The following is a 21,895-nucleotide window of genomic DNA, read 5'->3' as shown; positions in this document are numbered from 1 at the left end:
AAGTGGGAACTGAAAATTAAACGATAAGTTTCAGCCTTACTGCACAGAAATAAAATTTCTTCTAACAAAAAATTCCTTTGGAAACCAAGTTTCAAGAGACAGTTTGTAATACTACAAGGAATATATTGTAAATTTGTACAACGCATGGCTGTGGTTATTTTTGCATACATGACATACGTTTTCCGAGATAATACTGAGCATTACTTAAGATAATTAGCGCTTGATTTTATATTTTATTTCATGTTTCGTTTCAAGTAGGCTATAATTCTTTTAGAGCAAGAAAAACATAATCGTATATTTAATAATTTTTAAAATCTTTTTTATTATGTTTATAAATGTGCGTAGTTAATAATGAAAATCTATTCATAAAACGATTTACAAGTAACTATATAAGGTACGTACTGGGAAAACACAAACCAAGTATTACTGCCAAACACTAATTTCTAGTGAAATAGTTGTTTCCTATTAAATGTATAAATTTTTCAAATTTGTGTTGTCACGTAAATATTTATTTTTTATTTCATTTACAAAAATAAAATCGACTGTGTAGTGTTGAATGTCAACCTAGCGAACGCGAGTGAACAAAAAAAAAGAACGAAATCTGGTCACGATTTGTATGTAAAACATCCTAGAAGTTTAAATGAAAGAAAAATAACGATCCAACATGGCGGACGCGAACACAGCGGTGGCGGTATACTGATGGCGAGTCGTTTGCACCGACAAGATATTTACATAAAATAAATAAATCGAAACGACTTCACATCGTTAACTATTCACGGTCGATTGAGCACTTGCAACATCTTGCTGTGCCTGAATGCATGTAATTTACCAGACAAGTTTGTAGCACATTTAGAACAACCTCATACTTGTACGAATGAACCGTGGCGGGCATGTGAGTAGAATCTGGCGTACACAGTCGAGAGAAAAAAATGGCCACACTATTTTCCGAAACACTATAGTGTAAATGTGTAATATGTGGATGTGGAACTAGTAAAATTGATCTTTTAGCTGACCGAGTAAATATTTGAGACTCCATGATTAACCATAGATTGTGCAGTGAAGGATGTGTTAAACAATTGTTTTTATAAATAGAGTCACAGTGTAAAACTAAAAAAAAAAAAAGGTTCGGTAAACCTTTTTTCCAAAAAACTATTTGATGAGATGTAATATATATATATATATATATATAAAGTAAAATATCTAACTTTCCTAATAACAAAAAAAAATACTGAAGTAACAACAATAACTACAACACAATATAATCTGTTGGATACGGGGATAAAAAAAATACTTTAGGTTCACCACAACAATGTAAATAACAAGTAACGAAATGGCTGTGTGTAACTTCGGCCAACTTATTAACTATAGCGGAAATGTAAACCATTTAAATTTAAACACTTAATTTCTTAATTTCTAAATTTACAAAGATCCCCGGATATTTTATAACCAGCGTTCTTGGTAAATTGAAGGAGAAAAGTTTCAACAGTGAAGGTACTAGAGTACACTCGGCAGTGGCCCTAGAAGCCACGCGCAGGCTGCAGGTACTAGAGTACAATAGGAAGCTGCGCGCTGGTTGCTGGTACTAGAGTACAATAGGAAGCTACGCGCTGGTTGCTGGTACTAGAGTACAATAGGAAGCTACGCGCTGGTTGCTGGTACTAGAGTACAATAGGAAGCTACGCGCTGGTTGCTGGTACTCACTCGCATCCTCCAGGCTGGTCGCACTTGCCGTGGATCGGGTGGCAGCCGGTCTTGCACACAGCTGCAACAACAACAACAACAAACATGTCCCGCTGCTCCACATCAGCCTCATTTCATTGCAAAACCACCTCAATTGTTTCACAATTAAAGCCGTGTTCAAAGTTAAAAGTTCTTACGTCTTGCCAATTTTTTACCTTGTAAAAAATTAGAAAATTTCCCTCCTTAAAGCACATATCATAATTTAAGATATTTACTAAACCCATAAAATAGAATTAATTGACATTATTACTAAACTAGTAGTAATCTTCATAAAATAAATTACATTATTTAAGCCATCTTGCAAAATTAAAATTTTTTAAATACCGTTTACAATAAAGTATCTGTGCTACATTTTTTTTTTGATTGGCATGGCATGGGACATTAGCTTTGGCTTCTTGTTGAAGTCAACACTTGCGAACTGGTGTGATTATCATGATAGTCGTGGTCGCCCGCGAGAAATGACAAGTTGTTTCCTCACAGTACTAACAGACTAGATCCTGTTAGAAATGCGTGTTTGCAACAAGGTGTAGAAGGTCTGAGGGATATGATCAGTGCCTTGACATGCCAAAAATTGTAGCAAAAAAAATGAAAAAATCCAAGATGATAGGGCCTATTCCCCGTAACGTCAGACACTCCATTCAAAGGCGTAGCCAGGATTTTTGAAGGAGGGAGTCCAGCACAACCAATTGTATCATTTTTTACGAGTAAGTATTCTTTATAAAAGGTAATTTTTGGAATTTTAAACAAAAATGTTTTAATAAAAATTCTCAGGGGAATAGTAGACTTTTATCACTCTAACGTTTACACATATAATGTTTAAGTAATGATTTTGCTTGAGAAAAGTAACTATAAATGTGATATTTTGTACATTTTTATTTAAATGTTTTAAAACTTTGTTTTTTTGACAATTGGTGATTTCATCAAGACAAGTCATAAATGCACACATGTCAAGTTTGTATGAAATTTCAACTTACAGAAACAAGTGTGCAAACTGGCATTAAATACAGACTGTACCGTTTTTGTGTATGATGGCTTTAATATGGAGAAAATACACTAATGTTGCCCACTAAGGATTACAATAATATTTCCGAAGTGATATCTTTGTAACCTAATGAAGCTAAATTGCAAGTTGTTTTGTAAATATGTTTTCCCGTGATTTTTGTTTAAATTCCGGAGGGGAGGGGTCTGTACCTACAAGACCTCCCCCTTACAAAACCGCTTCATCATGCTCCATTGAAATATATAGGATGCTTTAACGAAGTCAGATGAAGTGATGAACAATGACAGAAGAGCAGAAGACCAGAGGGAAGAGCACTGACAGCACCAGAGATAGAGAGAGAGAAAATGACAGAGAGAGAGAGAGCAGTACAGACAGTACTAGAGATAGAGCAGCACTGACAGCACCAGAGAGAGATAGAGCAGCATTGACAGCACCAGAGATAAAGAGAGAGCAGAACAGACAACACTAGAGACAGCAGCACTGACAGCACCAGAGAGAAAGAAGCACTGACAGCACCAGAGAGAGATAGAGCAGCACTGACAGCACCAGAGAGAGAGATAGAGCAGCACTGACAGTACCAGAGAGAGAGCAGCACTGACAGCACCAGAGAGAGATAGAGCAGCACTGACAGCACCAGAGATAGAGAGTGAGCATCACTGACAGCACCAGAGAGAGAGCAGCACTGACAGCACCAGAGAGAGAGATAGAGCAGCACTGACAGTACCAGAGAGAGAGCAGCACTGACAGCACCAGAGAGAGATAGAGCAGCACTGACAGCACCAGAGATAGAGAGTGAGCATCACTGACAGCACCAGAGAGAGAGCATCACTGACAGCACCAGAGAGAGAGAGAGCAGCACTGACAGCACCAGAGATAGAGCAGCATTGACAGCACCAGAGATAGAGCAGCACTGACAGCACCAGAGAGAGAGCAGCACTGACAGCACCAGAGATAGAGCAGCACTGACAGCACCAGAGATAGAGCAGCACTGACAGCACCAGAGATAGAGCAGCACTGACAGCACCAGAGAGAGATAGAGCAGCTCTGACAGCACCAGAGATAGAGCAGCACTGACAGCACCAGAGAGAGATAGAGCAGCACAGACAGCACCAGAGAGAGATAGAGCAGCACTGACAGCACCAGAGAGAGAGAGAAAGAGAGCAGCACCGACGGCCGCACGCACCTGTCTCGCAGTTGGCGCCGCGCCAGCCGTCGATGCAGGCCTTGTCGCCGCCGCCGTCGCAGCGGTAGTGGCCGAACTTGTCGTCGCGCGGGCGGCAGAACTTGGTGCACGTGGAGTTGAAGTAGTGCGTGTCGCATTGCACGCGCACGCGGTACGTGATGCGCGCCGTCACGCCGTGGTGGTTGAGCGTGTGCCAGTCGGCGCTGGGCAGGATGATGCCCGAGTAGGTCGCCTCCTCGATCACCCGGCTCGTCGCTGCAACACAACACGTGCGCCTGCTTCACGCTCACTCACCTTGTTACATACCGATGAGTAGAGACCTGTAAAATTCACGGATTCATTTCGCGATAGGATAGAGTCTAAATACCTTTTGACATTATTTTGCTTCAGTGACTGGGCCACAGTTTATCTGAAGGACTTTGGGCCAATGAAAAATCTTTGACAGTAGAATTAGCGAATCACGATCATTCCAGTCAACAGGTGTTACGAGTCGGTAACCAATCAGCAGATGTAATTTGCACGAGTGCATAGAGGATCATGGAGTCAATTCTTTAGGGATTTGAAATCGCGAATTTTACAGGTCTCTACCAATAAGCAGTATAAAAACAATATATAAGCAAGTCCTTCAGTAGGTTCTCGCCAGTGATATGTAAACACCTAACCTCATATGTATCCTCATGTTGCAGGTACTCTCATGATAGGTAACTCGGACACTAAGTTTAACGTATAATTCTTTGAAATAATACCGAGCGCGATAAATAAGTACATACCAATTAATTGTGTTAAACTACTTTCATGGACGCTAGTCACGTTTATATTCCACAACCGCCGCTAAATTTCGTTGCCGGAGTAGCTACGTCAACTATCGAATCATTCGATTTGAAGAGCGAAAATTTAAACTATATAATAAAGGGACTCCGATAAAAGCGAAAAAAAAAAAACAGATAATTCCAGACATTATCTAATCTGTAGCCATCTTCTCCGTTGACTTTATTATTGTGTGATTTCTGTGCCTTCCGTGATTAATTTGTGGTTGTAATTGGCAATATTTGTAATGTGTTGGAATGGGTCTAAGTGAATTGCATGTCATTTTTCACTGCAGTGCTGAGCTATGGCTGAACGGTTTCTGTTGTATGTGATGTCTGCTATTTTTTTTAAAGGCATGGCCTGGACGTTCGTTTGGACGTTCACTAAATAAAGATTCCAAGAAGTAGTTTCCGACTCTTGTAACGAAAGCGTACGATCTAGATCTACTTAGCGTTACTTATTGTCAACATCTTGAAAATTATACATAATGTCCACACAAATCTGTCAAAAAATTTCCCTGATTTGTCCTTTAATTTACATAACCGAAATTCCAAATATCCCTGACAAAATTGCTAAAATAAACTACTTATTTTGCAATTATCTGAAAGAAACACAGAAAATCCAGGCTCCACCTTCCCTATGGTTAAAAAAGAAACTTGCATACGCCATTTTATTGTGTGAATGCACTTAATTGACTAAATGTACTAAAACAGATTTGCGTGATTTAAACTGTAAGTTGTTCGTGAGTGAGCACTAGGTGGTATTAATTGAGTGGAATAACTATAAAGTTACTAACTTATGGTTTTGGAGCTATTAATCGCAAAATGCCTAAGCGAAAACAGGTAATGTTGGAGAAAATACAGAAAACAAGCGAAATCACCCGAGCAGAAGCAATTAAACATGCAAGAAGTGTGGTAGGTATCGAATGAGACAAAAAGTAGCCGAGAGAACTGCCGGGGGGAAAATCGAGCCCGCGAGCGAGGCACGTAATCTGCGCTTGAGCGAGCCTCAGCCGTCTAGAATTGCAGAGGCCGTTAAAGGCTCTACGATGTAAAGCACATTATAGTAGGTGTAGTATGTGCTAGGTATGTGAAGACGTCGCAGGATAGGTGGGATGAAGAGTTGTGACAAACCTGTTTGAAGACTAAAACAGTAGCTACAAAGCGATCAACACCATTAAGAACAAACACCAATAACAACCATAGCCCAACAGTTGTGACTTGGAACTTGTTTTCCTGACCCCACCAGCCTGGCGGTGTGTATACCACACTGTAATCAGAAGCAGTAGTGGGCAAAGAATAAGGTTTATGTATTTGAAATTTCTTTACAGCCAGTTGAATCATTTGAGGATGATGATGATCAGAGCACAACAAAAAAAAGTGTAACGTTCAGAACATTACGAAAAATGTGCCCAACCATCAGAAAGAAAGTGGTGTAACTGCATTACTATATGTGAGCAATTTTTCTTTCACTATGGGGACACCGAGCAATGAGTGTGGTTAGGCCTTGTGGCTACTGACACTTCAACTGAACATTAAATATACACATTATTCTGAAACTTCTTAGCAGTACCGATTTATCCTGTTGTATAAATTTTAAAACCCATAACCTACACAAAACCTGTTCTATATTGGAAATAAGACTAAAGATGTACAAACGCTAATTCATGTATAATAATTTAGCCATTAAGTCACTTGCCGAAAACACAGATGTCAGCAGCAGCGCTGCCTTTAGCGTCGTCAGTGAGCTGACGTGGAACTACTTCTAGCGCCTGTGTTGTTTCCTTCAGAACAGTGATCTTCGAAAGGAGATCCAGCGGGAATGGACTGGTTTCCGCCGACCCTGACCTCCGGGATCACGAGAATCCGAAAGTCGTGGTCTCGGATGCGCGTCCATCCGGCGATGACGCAGCGGGTCGAAGCGGGGAACGGACTCGCACGACCACGGGAACTGACCGACCTTCGCGAGCCAATCACAACGGGCGTCAACTTCCTGCAAGTCCGAGCAGGCCGCTTCCCCGGGGTGATTCAGTGCCAACGAGGGAAGCAGGAGATCTGAGAGATCTGAAGGCGAACTTATCTTCTCTTCAGAAGAAGCGTAACAGGTTTACCGCGGCGGTTTTCCGGAGTTGCTTGGCTCCTGGGTTCCGGTCTCGTCGAAGGTGAAGATACCACCGACGTTTCGGTCGACCATGCAACTTGTGACTGTAACCCAGAAGCCAAGCTACTTCTCTATTCAGGAGGTCGTCAGAACGTTCACGACAGCAGTCAAAATATCTACCAACGTGAACATTTCATTCCAACACAGTGAAATGGTTGCAGTTGCCAGAAAGTCCCTGTTACCACGATGGAACTCAGCATAAAATAACTCAGCATGTGTCTGGATCGGGTTACAGAGACTAAATCTCTAAATCTCGGTAAACGTTATGGACCGGCCCTGCCCTCACGAACTAGTGCAAGATGTTTCAAGAGAGACCTTTCGTGCTGTAGATGAGAACTCGTGGGATACCAAGAAACAATTTTTCTAAAGAGGGCACCATGCAACAGCCAAAATGTGGAGCCCTAGACGCGTGGTTGTCAAACACCACGGGATACAGGATGCTGCTAGAAAGACTTGAGTTGTAAGACGAAACGGGACCCTAAACTGTAAATAGGTTAAAAAAAACAACACATTTCGTGTGAAATCCTGCCTCTCATGACTTTGGATCAAGACTTACTGAAAAAACGCGATACAGGCGAAGCATTTATTAATGTGACAATATGTGAACTGCTTTAATGAATTGGTAGTTTAGAGTACCTTTTTAACAACGTAACACATGAGACTCACTCAAAATCGAAATGTGTGGAGTGTTTGCTCAATGAGTGCGCAATTGAGTTAATTCTCTTATGCAAGGACCACAGATAATAGACAAGATTTTGTCTATGCCGCAAGTGGAACTACTTCAATTAAACACTATCCATTAGCATGATGCTGCTCTTCCTCATAAGGGACCAGATTACACACACATTAATCATCTCTGTTAATATACTACGATTATAACCCCGGAGTCTAGTCCCTCACCACTAAAGATAGAGATTCTCAAAAAATTTTTAAGCTGTCATGTGTTTTTACGCTTACAAGATCAAAAGTTGGGTAATGTGTTCACAGCAGGAAAAAATTGCTATTCTGATGCTAAATTGATGACTGCTCCTTAGGTGGATAGATCACCGCCGCAAATAACTTCATTTATCTACTATGACTAAAAAAAGTGAAGTCTATATTTAAGAGGCTGTAAATATAATACTCATGCACCTGAAATATTTCCTAACCTATCTTTACAAATGCACCGGAATTTCAAACAGTGTGAATAATCAATGCACCTCGTAGAATTTTAATTTGTCTTCAAATTACAATAATTAATTTTTAGTGATAGCATAAATCTCAGATTTTTTTTAAAAAAAGTACACTTTTTCCTTCACTTTGAAACATTTATGACAGTAGAAAAAAGACTGATAATTTAGAAACATTAATGAGCTAGGTTGAGCATACTATCACTATCACTACCAAACTTTGAATATTTATAGACTGTGATTCTGTCACCAATGTCGAAATTTGGTTTATTGTTTTTTTGTAAACTTATCACATATTTGATCTTTTGCAATTTTTCTGCTCATTTCTTTCAGTGTGAAACGTTAATATAAGTAGGTTCTTTAGGGTAAAATTGCACAAAGCATTAACAAAACGACAAATCACATCCATCACCTCCTTTTTCTTCCATTGCTTACAACACTGTGTACCACTTATTCCCAGGGCTTCTCAACATTGACTCGAGCACATCAGTCGCTCAGATTCGCTGCCTCCAGGGCCAATTTCACAAAAGTACAAGTTTGTAACAAATTTTTCAAGTTTGTGAAAACATCCTGTTACACGTGTTTCACAAAAGTACGGTACTTGTAATTAAAAGCGACATTTCACTTTTTAACAAGTGATTTGCCTGTGAACTTTCACTAACACCTAGGTTTACAAATGTAGCTTACAGACATGTACGCGACCACCAGTTGTTTACTTCTAATTTTCTACCTACTCAAAAAGTAGATAATTAACATTTACAAGTTATTAATAATTCTCCTTGAGCTTGAGTTAAAAAAAAGTACAGCTGAGGTAAAACCATGAAAAACATTAAGCAGCAACTAAGCAATATAACTGTTAACAGTAAACTAATTAAATGATATTAAGTTAGCAAATTTAGTTAGTTACAAATTTGGTTGTGTTGCCAAATTTTGTTTCTTACAAGTTTAGTAATACTGCCATTTTTTACAACTGTACCAACTACGCTTGTTACACAAAACCGAAGTTTTCACTTGTTTGTGAAAACTTTAGAAAATATTTTTGAGACGCCTGTTCCTCTGTTCCTAACAAGTTAAAACTACAGGAGTTTTTTTTATTTGTAACATTTAGGTCTCGGTATACGGCATTAAGTAGGATTAATTTCGTGAATGCGACGAAAGTCACGTGGAACGGAAATATGAAACAACCACGGTGCTGCCATCTGTGCTGGATGGCGTGAACCAAAGTTAACAAAGCCAAAGGGAAACTTTATAGTATTAACGGTTTAATGAATTTAAACCAGATAGGCAGTATTTTTATATAATTTCTTGTCGAAAATCAGGTTCAAACCGGAGTCTGGTATTTTTTGAAGACTTTTTTCGCTCTTATTGGAGCGGTTTCTTTATATAGTTCAAGATTTCGCTAAGCAAATCGAATGATTGGATAATCGACGTAGCTGCCCCGGCAGCGAATTCTAGCGGCGGGTGCGGAAAATAACGCGTGAGTCGCGTCGAGAAATGTATTTGAAAAAACACAATTCGCGTTTACACTTGTCACGCTCGGCATTATTTCGAAGTAATTCTCCGTTAAATTTTCCGCATCGTGAGTGCATTTGCAACACGAGAACACACGAGCTCACTCGTCGACGAGGTTAGATGTCACACATCTCTGGCGATTACTGAAAGTCTCGCTCGCTTGTTTTTTTGTAATTGTTAATAACGAGACCTGGGCCCCGGGTCACGCCCGGGAGGGGGTAGTATCGTGTTCCTCAGCTCCAGCAGCAGGGAGGGAGGGGGGAGGAGGGAGTCTCGATCTCCTGTTCTCGTGTTCCGGCCGGGATGTGTCCCCTCCCCCCCTCCCCCCTGCTGCGCGTGCTGGAGATCGCCGGCGCTTGACGTCGGTCTAACCTCTCCCCCTCCCCCCCCTTACACGACCCGGCCACCCGGTTCGCCTTGGGAACATGATGCGGACTGCTTTAAAAGTCTTCCCCCCCTTTCCCCCCCCATTTTTTCCCCCCGTCTACACGTCTTTCTTCTTCGGCCACCGACTTATTACACGGACTAAGTGTTCGGCCGCACGAACAGCAATCTACGGCAGTGTTTTTTTTTACCTCCCCTCCTCACACATGCGCCCCGACGAGGATCTTGTAAATGTGGCTATCCCCTCCTCCCTCCTCCATCCCCCTTCCTCGACCAAGAGCCACGAACCCTTCCCTTCTCACACTTCTGATTGATTGCCCGCTCGCACTCCCTGCCGCCGTCTTCCGGCCTTCTCTCTCTCAATCTCTCTCTCTCTCTCTCTCTCTCTCTCTCTCTCTCTCTCTCTCTATCCCTTGGCTGGGAGCAAGGTCGTCCACGGAAGCTGGTGGGTGAGGTGTGTGAAGAGGAAGAGACGGGACGAGGGGAGGAGGCCAAAGAAAACTCTGTCCGGGTCGGAAAGCGGGTTTTAACTAATTTGAGCTCCGCACAGAAAAAAAAAATATTCTGTATTTTTACAAATGATTCCTTTAGAAACCAGTCACCAAAAAAAAAAATAGGTTGTAGCACTTCAAGAAAAATTTTGTAACCTTGTACGACACATGGCTATGGTTATGTTTGCATATATTAAACACGTTTCTTCGAGGTAATACTGAGTATTTTCTCACGACAATTTATTGGCGAGTAACTTTATATTTTAATCGATGTTTCATTCAAACACAATATTTTTAAACCACGGAAAAGATAATTCGATTATTCAATAATGGGATTTTATTTCGTTTCATTATGCTCTTAAATGTGCGCAGTTAATACTGGAAAACTATCCAGGGAACGGTTTACAAATGACTTTAACTATTGGAGTTACTGGGACAACTCAAAGAATAAATGCCCGGGTACGAATCCGAACTCAGTGTTTCTGCGCGAACACTAGTTTGTTTTCATGTGAATGTACAATTTTTACAAATGCCTGTAATTTTCACATGAATATTTCTGTTCCGTTGAAAAATAAATACAGTGCGGGGTTATATGGTTCTCTGCCCCCCCCCCCCCCCTCAACCCATGAACAGCCGGCCGGCCAGAAAGGGAATGTGTGGGCCGTCTCTCTCGCACCCTTAAGGGTCCCGCCTCGTCAGGGGTGTATGTGTGTTAGTGAGGCGGGATGATAAGAGCGACACTCGCCGGTGCTTCTAGCGATGTGACGCCTCTAAGCGCAAGGCTCTGAACTGACGCGCAGTCTTCTCGTCGTCACAGGATAACTGTGAAATTTGACCAGTGACTGTAACATCATATGGCCGAGAAATGAAGATAAAGGTGTACTGCAAGTCCCTTAGGTGCTTTCAAGAATCTGTACATTTTAAAAAACTTAATCCGCTATCAACAGTACTTTTCGACCCTCAGCGAACTCTTAAATGCTTTTCGTAAGCAGATCCCGCTCGGATATCTTGAGCAGTTTCGAAATCGCGTTGATTTTCCTGAAACTCTGCGCACCGTGTGTGTGCCCGGGTGGACGGAGTCTTAAGGGCCACATTCGCGCAGTCGCGTCTGTCCGGTCTGTCCACCAGTGTTGTCCGACCATGCTGTAGCAACGTGCCTCATTCGCTTGTCCGATGCATCTGCTTCACGCGGCCATGCGTATAGGGCACCACGGTAGACTGCTAAACATCATGTCAATACATATTAATGGAATTTCGATGCTATTAAAAATTTAAATAAGGGTATAATATATATGTTAGCGTAATGTTGGAAGAATAAATAAACCAGGCTGCTGGAGACAGTCTCGTCTCGTCTCGTCTCGTCTCGTCTCGTCTCGTCTCGTCTCGTCTCGTCTCTCTCTCCGAGCACGCCCGCGGGAGACATTCACACGGCGCGCCGGAGAAAATAACCCCCGCGCGTCTCGCCTCCTTCTAAATAATAGTTGCTCTCCACATTTGTTTAGGACATACACACTTTATTATTTTTTTTAACTTTTAGTATTATACATTTATCTTTGCGAAGAAGTGTATGACACATTAGGACATTTTCAAGATCACAAAAATAACGTCATTTGACAACATTATCACAGTTGTAGTCATTTCCAAAAATGAAATACATAAATACTAAATTCCGTTTGTTTCACAAGGGAATCTGTAGCAGCCGGTAACAATTAGCTTTAGACATTCCGCTACTATTGTAGTTATGCACTACGCTTTAAAGAAGGAGGGAAAAAAATCAGCGAAAGAAAATAGTTACGGCCTAAAAAGGGTTGACTCCAATATATGTAGCATCTTTCGGTTCCTAACCCCCTTCCGCCTAAATTAACGTACAAAATATTATTTAACGTTTGAGTTCTATACTTCTATACAGTGTCATACACAAGGGGAGGGAGGAAAGTGGGGGCCATATGACCCCCTTTTCAGAAATCCAAAAAAAATCTAAGCCTATCGTTTCCACAACAAAGGAAATAGATTTTAAAGCAAACAGCGGACAAAGTTAGCTATAACCCTCCCCTTACCGAAATGAAATTCCGGAGTCATCTCCTGGTTTCAGATGATGCTGGGCTGGTTTCCCCAAGGGGTAGTTGGGATTCGACCCTGCGGTGGTAGACTTGTTGCCTTCCGCGGCACGGAAGGCGAAGCAGCAACACAACACCCGGCCCGGTACCCACACACACGTGAAGAACCCCCCCCCCCCCCCTTTTCTAGCCCAGGGGTCGGCAGACTGTCAGCGAGACGAACCAAATATTAAGTGAACAGATTCTCCAAGTTTTAGAGAGCCGCGAAATCTATTTTCTCTGTATCTACATGGAATTTTAAGACGATATAAAAAGACAAAATAAAATCAAAATATTTTATTCACAAATTCAACATAAAGTCTTAAAAAAAAGGCTACTTATGAAAAAAAACACGTAAATGTAAAAAAACATGGTAGTCATTACTAGAGCTTTACTGATAAAACAAAAAAAAACATAAATTAATTAATTATCAAAATAAAAAAGCACCTGGCGAGTGCGGTGTCTGGCGATGATGGTAGATGTGAACAGGTCGAGGACATGCCTTGTGGTTGTGCTGTTTGATTTTGTTCGGTTTTTTTTTTTTTTTTTTTGCTGTGGCAGCGCAGAGAGTTGTAGTGCCTCACAATCCTGAGAGAAGAGCCGCATGCGGCTCGCGAGCCGCGGTCTGCCGACCCCTGGTCTAGCTAGCCGGGAATCGAGCCAGACGGCTTCGGATAACCAGTCAAAAGCTGTAAAAACTGAGTCCTGAGTCGGACTGAAGTACGTTAACATTTAGTAATATTTTTTGATACAAATATTGAGACGACAGTAACGGCTATAAATTAGTCAACAGTAAAATTAAACTTTCAACCAAACTCTCATTCCGATTCTCGAGCACTCGGCCAGAAAAATTCAGTAAATCAAAGCTAGATGACGGCCTATATTACTGAATTATGCATGGCTTGAAGCGATTTCGAGAAGCCGCAATTTGCCTTATTCGGCGACCGCCTAAGGTCAGTTATGTTTTTTAAGCATGATGAACGTGCTTGAAAGGCCCAATTTGCCCGGCCACAAGACATTATACTTGTCTGCAGATCAGAGAATGGAGTGCTCGCCGTTTTCGACAGCATCATTACAACGCGCGAGTCGTTAATTCCACTTAAAACATATGTAAATTTTATATTTTTAAGCTTAAAATATTGCAAACTTAAATGCGAGAGAATTTAGTAACTCTTAACTACGTTCGCAGAACGTTCAAAACGAATAAAATGATTTTCGATTCGTTTGCTGAAGATATTTTCCCACAGCATCTACGTATGTCAGTTTCCTTTCGCGATTGTAGTATGGGTAGCAGATCCAACCAAAGAAAAGGTAAGTTATAAGGTGTACGGGTAAATGGCCTGATAAATAGTAATACTCAGATATAAACCATCAATCGAAGAATAAACGAATCATTCACGAGTCAGGAGCCAATGAACTTTGGACATCAGCACGAGTGTGCAAATAAATCGTTTATATGAATAATAAACTCCCAGTTCTATCAGTTTACCACACAACTGCACGGTAAAATAATAAATCTATTATGGTAGATGCCGAAAAGAATATTTCGTTGGTTGGTTAACCATCTTTCTAAAAAAACGGTCACTCTTTCAACAATCACGGTTAGAAAATTTACAATCTGTAAGTCTTGCAAAATAAACAGTTATAAAAGTTATTATATGCTAGAGAACTATGCTAGAGACCAAAGAAATTCGTCGTTTCATTCTTAGACTGGCCGACATACAAACTTTTTTACGTTTGAGCTGCTTCTACGATTTGTCAATAGTCTGCATGGAGGACTTAAGACATAGAAACCCTCAACTTAAAAAGATAATATTGCACGATAAACCTCTAGGGTGGACTCCATAGTCCTCTGTGTGTCAACTGTTTATTGGTTGGCCACGAGAGATGTGACAAGATGCATTAGGCCATTTCACCACAATTTTTCAAGCATGACGCCACACCTTGCAGTACAACCTTCCTATTGTACTTTACAGCTCTTTAGGGCATGGAACCTAACTCTTGACACTTGAAATGCATCCAGTGGTATTTATTTAATTGTCTTCTCTTTAGGAAGACAAAACTTCGAGTTTAAGGGGTATTAGGCAATGGCATTTTCCAATTTTCCCTCTTCTTGCTATCATTTTAATTTTAAACTATTTATCCCATTTTTTTTTGGCATGTCAAGGCATGAATCATATCGCCCGGTCCTTGTTGCGACCACACTTCCTACTAACAGTCTCTGGTCTGTAATTATTTCACGCGGACTAACACAACTATAATAATAATCACACCAGTTCACAAGTGTAGTCTTCAAAAAAAGTAGCCACAGCTAAGTCCTATGCAACTACGAACCAAAAAAAAAATAGTGCGGAAGCTTTATTGCAAGGAATCAAAATATTTGAAACTGCGAAATGGAGAGCCTAAGTCCTCCTTAATTCAGAAACATGCCAACTGCAAGCTCACCAATCATAGCCATCCAGTTGCGCACGTAAACGCGTCCTGACTCGGTGATGTCTTCTCTTGCAGACGACCGCCAATTACAAGGCACAAACCGCTGGCGCGGGTATACTTCACTGCAGTGTAAAGAGCGTTAAATATTTTCGGAGCGAATCACTTTATCTCCGTAATCACGTTGTCACTGGAAACGCCCGTGTTTCGCAAACAAACTTTTCGTTCCTGATATTTCTCAATGCAATTTAGCTTCTTCTTACTGTCGTTATTGGTGCAATAATGTTACACTTGTTATGGCTATTTCCAAGCGAATCAGGAACCCTCAGTATTGCACTGGCATACTCTAGTGCTGAAAAGCACTCCTAAACCAAACGTAACTAACAACAAAAGAACTCGTGTAGTATATAACCAAAGTAAGCTGTATCTACATCGTTATAGAACTGTAAAATTATATTTTTTATGTGTAAATTCTTATCTCTCAGAATAAGAAATTTGGTAGAAGTATTTTCGTGAATGGAACGGAAGTCTCGTGGAACGGAAATGTGTAACCAATGTGCTGCTATCTGTGGCGGATGGCGCAAACCAAAGTTCACAAGGCCAAAGGGAAACTTTAAATTATTAACTGTTTAGTGAATTTTAACAAGATGAGTAGGAGTTTTATAAAATTCCTTGTCGAGAATCAGGTTCAAAGCCGGGGTTTAGTATTTTTTCAAGTCTTTTTTCTTTTCTTTTATGGGAGACGTTTCATTATAAAGTTTAACAATTCTATCTGCTAATCGAATGATTCCATATACGACGTGGCTGCTCCGGCAGCTAATATGAGGGGCGAATGCGGAAAATACGTTAAATTTAACTTTCAGAAATTAAGTTAAAGAGACAATTAGCGTATAAGTTACTTATCACGTTCGGCATAATTTAAAAAATTCTACGTTAAATTTCGAGTCCGAGTATCATATTAAATGTGTATTTGCCACATGAGAACACGTGACTTTGCTCTTTTCCGAGGTTAGATGTACACGTCTCTGTAGAGAACTGAAATTTAAGAAATTCGACGCGATTCCCTCATTCGCTACTGCCACGTCTTACCTTCATCTCGAATTTCATACGACTGGCTCACAACTTTGTCGTACTTTCGTCGTTAAATATTTTTGTTAGAGCACTTCAGACTACTTATGATTAGGGACACCTGTATTTCGCGATTTAATTTCATGTCAAGGTATTTCACAAAACACTGTAGCTTTTTCTAAGAGTCATGGCAAATAATGAGGGTGCAGCAGTACGGTGACCACATTCTCATTGGCCCCGTCAAGAGCGGGACGACACCTCTCACCGACCTCAGCCAATAAACACAAGGAGAAAAGCTACAGTATTTTGTGAAATACCTTGACACGAAAAGTATTCGCGAAATACAGGTGTCCCTACTTATGATTAGAGACCGGAAAAAAATCGCGTATTTATTTTGCGATAGGCTAAAATTCAAATACATATACCTTTTGAGTGTTTCGCTATTGGTCTCCTTGTGACAATAATAAACAGACAGCCCAGTTGAGACTGCTCACATGTCAGCAATCAACGAACTGGCGTTATTTGCCCGACTATACAGATAACTGTGTAGTCTATCCTGAAGGTATTTGAATCCGTAAATTGTTCCAATGCCTACTCATGATATAATGCATATTTGATTCAAATGTATACTGGCGTAGATACTAGTCTGTTTTCAAATATTAATTTCCTATTCAACACACATCCTCCTGACTCTGACTTAACTTCTACATGAATTTCGCGAGGCACGATGTCACTGAAGTACATGCCTAGAGCCCGAATGGGCGGGCCTAAACATTCGAGTTCCCTGTGGCGACTGCGAGAGTTCCTTGTGGAGACTAAGGGAGTTTCCTGTGGGGACTGCTGGAGTCCCCTGTGGAGACTAAGGGAGTTCTTTTGGAGATTAAGATAGTTACTTGTGGAGACTGCTGGAGTTTCCTGTGGAGACTAAGAGAGTTCCTTGTGGAGACTAAGGGAGTTTCCTGTGGGAACTGCTGGAGTCCCCTGTGGAGACTAAGGGAGTTCTTTTGGAGATTAAGATAGTTACTTGTGGAGACTGCTGGAGTTTCCTGTGGAGACTAAGAGAGTTCCCTGTGGAGACTAAGGGAGTTCCCTGTGGAGACTAAGGGAGTTCCCTGTGGAGACTAAGGTAGTTATTTGTGGAGACTGCTGGAGTTTCCTGTGGAGACTAAGAGAGTTTCCTGTGGAAACTAAGAGAGTTCTCTGTGGAGACTAAGGTAGTTACTTGTGGAGATTGCTGGAGTTTCCTGTGGAGACTGCTGGAGTTTCCTGTGGAGACTAAGAGAGTTCCCTGTGGACACTAAGGGAGGTCGCTGTGGAGACTGCTGGAGTTCCCTGTGGAGACTGCGGGATACCTGCATGCTGGCCGGATCACCTGGCAGCGTCAACTCGCTGATGTCTTTATTCATCGAGATGAAATGACATAGCGAAGGAAAACGATGTGCGTTTTGAGATCAAGTACGATGCTAGATTCTAACAAACAGGCAAATGTTACGAAAACATTCTTTACGAATTGATCTTACTCTGTAGGTAGACTGAACGTAAAATTGTAGCATTTACGTGAATGCAATATCATGATAACATTTAATGCTGTGAATGCAAAAAATTATTTATTTTACCAGTAGGTAAGCCATATTTTTTTTTATCCACAAAAAGTTCACAAATGTATGATTTATTCTATTAATACGTTTACTTTTTAAAGCAGCCACGATTATTTCGCGGGCATATCACATAATCTTGTTTATAACTGCTCAAGTCATCAAAGGAGTGTCAAGAGCATTGTACTCTAGTCATTGGCGGATCCAGAGGGAGGGCCATAGCTGCATGCCCCCCCCCCCCATGAACCCTGAATATTTCCTGATTTTCCTAATCATAGTTTTCCAAAATTACTAAAGTATTATTTTACTGCAGTGCTATATATAATAGGAAGTTTTTGAACCAGAAATCAAATGCACACGACTAAATAAGAACTACAAAATTATTATTCAGCTTCCAACCCAATGTTAAATAGAGCAGCAAGCTAATAATACCATACTAAACTTACTGTTCGGTATATAACAATTCTAAATAAACTAAAATTTATTAGAACATTTATTTGGCCCCTCCCTGAGCCTCAATATGGATCCGCCCTTGACTCTAAGTCACCTACTCGAAGCACACGCAGATATGTTCGAACTGCTTAGCTACCTAATGGATCAGTGAAATAACCTTGGCTCTGTAAGCATGACAACTTTATAACAACGTGTGACGCGGTGGGGTCGTTACCACAACGCCGAAATACCACAACGCCGAACGTACAATAACGCCGAATACCATAACGCCGAATAACATAACGCCGAATGCCAAATTGACCGCAAATGCCGACAGCTAGAAAACTGCTGTGTACCACAACGCCGAAATAAAGTAACGCCGAAAAATGTTGCTGCGGGGAGGGGGCGGGGGCACAGGAGCAAAATGAAAAACAACTGAATGAATGTGTGTGTTTCTTAAATTTATCTTAACGCCGAAATACCACAACCTAACCTAACCTAGGCTAGCCTAACCTAGCCTAGCCTAACCTAACCTAACCTAACCTTACCTAACCTTTGTGGCAGTCCTGCAATGACATTTTTCGGCGGTAATGTATTTCGGCGTTGTGGTAATTCGGCTTTGTGGTGCACAGCAGTTTTCTAGCTGTCGGCGTTGTAGTCAATTTGGCATTCGGCGTTATTGTACGTTCGGCGTTGTGGTGCGTCCCCGACGCGGTGCGCAGTTTGCGCGCGCGAGGCGCAGCACGAGGCGTCGAGGAGGCTATGCACACTCACCAGGCAGCGTGGAGTTGTCCAGGTCCATGGCCTGCAGGATGAGCGTGAAGGACCTCTGCAACAGAGAAGAGAGAGGCGAGGGGTCAGCGAGGGTGGCAGTACACTTGTCAACCAACAACAACAACACTTGATTGCTTTACAAACGAACCACGCATCTTGGTGAGTTAGTAAGTTAGTCTTAGTAAATTTTCTGATGCTCAATTTATACCAGGACTTGGTGTAGGCTTTTGGACATACGCCATTGCTATGCTCATGTATGTCTGTAGAAGAAAACTACAAAAAAACACAAATGACAAAAACACAAAAACACAAAACCTGGTTTTGTGCTGTCATAATTTGTGGTTTTTTTCTTCGTTTTGTTAGTCCATTTTTCTTTGTTTTTCTTTGTTTGTTGACCATATTCCTGTTGTGGAGTATGGTGTGGTGTTTATATCCTGACAACAGCAATTTTTTGCTTAATTTGTGTTTTTGTCATTTGTGTTTTTTGTAGTTTTCTTCTACAAACATACATGAGCATAGCAATGGTGTATGCCCAAAAGCCTACATCAAGTCATGTACTCCCATTGCACAAATTTTTCAAATATTACATTTATCCCAGCGACGAAACAAAGATTTTCTGCGCCCGGGGCAAAAATTGTGTGGTTAGCTCCCCATCCCCCCCTCCCCAACAGCAATAAACATCCCGTGCATAAATTTTTCCAGCTATTTGCAATTTGTATGAAATATTAAGTTAAATGTAATCATCTCCATTATGAGTGAATTCAGAAATTTTGTATATATTGTTTAGTTATTTTTCTACTAACCTTTCATTTCACACTTTTTTGTACCTAGTCTACAAAAAAAAACATTTATCGGCTCGTTCTTACCTGCCCCCCTATGCCCTTATCCACTAGCTCCGTTCCTGAACATAATTTGGACAGGAACACACATGCATCATCTATGGATGTAAAAAAAATCTTTAGAAATTCGTTAATTATACAAAAAAAAACACTCTTCTACCTTCCACATGTATGTCTACCCTGTTCACAGCGGAACACACAAGAGGAAACCTGTAATCCAGCGGGGTCTCTACGAATATCTGGCTATCTATAACTATTATAAAGAGTTCTGCATTTATTTGAGGTGCATTCTTTGTAGAAATGTCAGTAAATTTATTGTAATTTATAGCAGTGTAAAAGCTTGATGAACAACAAATCTGACCTTTGACATAAGCTTTAATTTACATACACAGAAAACAATTTTCCGTACTTTTACAAAAGATTAATTTGGAATACTACAAAAAATAAATTGTAACTTTGCAGAAGGCAGGGCTATGGTTATTTTTGCCTATTTGAAACACGTTTTTTAGAGATAAAACTGAGTATTTCGTATGAAAATGGGTGCCTAATTATATTTTTCATTGGTGTTTCATTTAACCGTAATTTGTTTAAACTATGGAAAATGTAATCGAATATTAAACAATTTGACTTTATTTTTGTTGTATCAAGCTTATTAACCGACTTCAAGAAAGGAGGTTGTTCTCAATTCATCTGAATATATGTTTTTTATGTATTTTCGGGCATAACTTCTTTGTTTATGAACAGATTTCAATCATTCTTTTTGCATTGGGTTCCATATAGCTCCAAGTTGGTCCAATTTAAATTTTATTGTTATCACCTTACACTTCGAGATACACTAGGGAACCTCTCAAAATCAAATATGAAATGTGTAGTGATATACGTATTGTTAGGTTTATAACAATCCCAAAACAAGGTTGGTACCTAACTATGGTCAAGGACGTACTGGACTGGACTGTACATGGACTACGAAGGTTAACGACGAACAGCACAATTGAGTTATTATGGATATTATGTCAGTACTATAGGTACCTTACTATAAAACGAATCAGATACACATCGGAACTCTTTAGCAAAAAAATAACAGCATAAATACGGTGAATTGATTTATTGTGTGTTAAATATGCAATTTTTAATATATGTTATAAGTAAATAGAATAATTTGTAAGTATATAATGTCAATTACAGGACGAAGTTAGACTTTGCAATCGTATCGTTTCTGACAATGCTCTTTCGTCGTGTGGCCTACTGAATAATTTATTTGATTCTAAATCCGTCAATGTTATTTCTTCCTAGGTTTACACAGGACTGAAAGCTACATTACACCTTGCCTTTAACAGAATTTTTTTCCTAGGTCTATAAAAGCTTTATTAAGTGTAGTACCCTGCAACTTGCGTACCTTGACTGCCCAGCTTAGAATCAAAGGTAACATTCGGCGCTCGATGTCTCCGTATCCTTCAGTCGCCTGAAATGTTGCAACAACAAGAGTTATTGCAACCAAGCCATCTTCATCTTTCATTCTGCTTCCTATCGTATCATCATCAAATTTCAATACTACACCTTCAGGTAATTTGCCTTCTTCGATTTTTTCTCTCCGAAGAGCAGGACTCTTCAATTTCTTGACAATCCACATTGCTCAATTTACAATAAATGTTCATCAAATTCATTGGCTAGCCGTTAATGAATCAAATTTAAACGATGAGCACATACTGCCTCTGTTTCACTGGCCAGTCGCCTGCGAATTAAACTAAGTCGATGAGAACGGTGTTCAACATCTGCATTTGTTCAATTATGACTTATCATGGTAAAGCGGTGGTATCGATCTTCTAAACATTATTTTTAAAAATTTATTAAACGCATAAACTCTCACACCCGACAGTCTATTTTCTCCCTCCTGTGTACTTTCATTACATATTTTAATATTTCTGTTTCAATTTTTTTCTAAGCGTTCCCGTCTTTCATCTTCAGTTTCAACTAACCGTCATTTCCTAATTCTAGAAGCGTCTTTACAAGGTCTACCCATCACTAAAATTAAAAATAAGCAAATTAAAAAAACTTCAAAATACACAAAAGTAACATAAGTTCACTAAAATAGAACAAATAAATGTTTTTCCCCCGTCTATTGTTATTAGGAACTTATTTAGCATGCAATTATTAATTATTTTATATTTTTGAACTCGGTGCCTATTATAACACGTGACGTGTATAGCAGCCATTA

At 40.3% G+C, this 21,895-nt stretch overlaps 1 protein-coding gene across 1 annotated transcript in view; it reads right to left on the bottom strand.

The window, feature by feature from the left end:
• LOC134535835 (protein jagged-1b) overlaps positions 1 to 21,895 on the bottom strand; it is a 356,686-nt gene that overhangs the window by 116,856 nt on the left and 217,935 nt on the right. The window contains exons 3-5 of the mRNA XM_063375156.1: positions 18,842 to 18,896; positions 3,924 to 4,178; positions 1,702 to 1,762 (exon numbers count right to left, since the gene is read on the bottom strand). Coding sequence (XP_063231226.1) covers positions 1,702 to 1,762; positions 3,924 to 4,178; positions 18,842 to 18,896 — 371 coding nt within the window. The remainder of the gene's footprint in view (positions 1 to 1,701; positions 1,763 to 3,923; positions 4,179 to 18,841; positions 18,897 to 21,895) is intronic.

The sequence above is a fragment of the Bacillus rossius genome, chromosome 10 (genome assembly GCF_032445375.1).
Source record: "Bacillus rossius redtenbacheri isolate Brsri chromosome 10, Brsri_v3, whole genome shotgun sequence".
Classification (NCBI taxonomy): domain Eukaryota; kingdom Metazoa; phylum Arthropoda; class Insecta; order Phasmatodea; family Bacillidae; genus Bacillus; species Bacillus rossius.
This window is presented reverse-complemented; position numbering and strand designations above follow the sequence as displayed.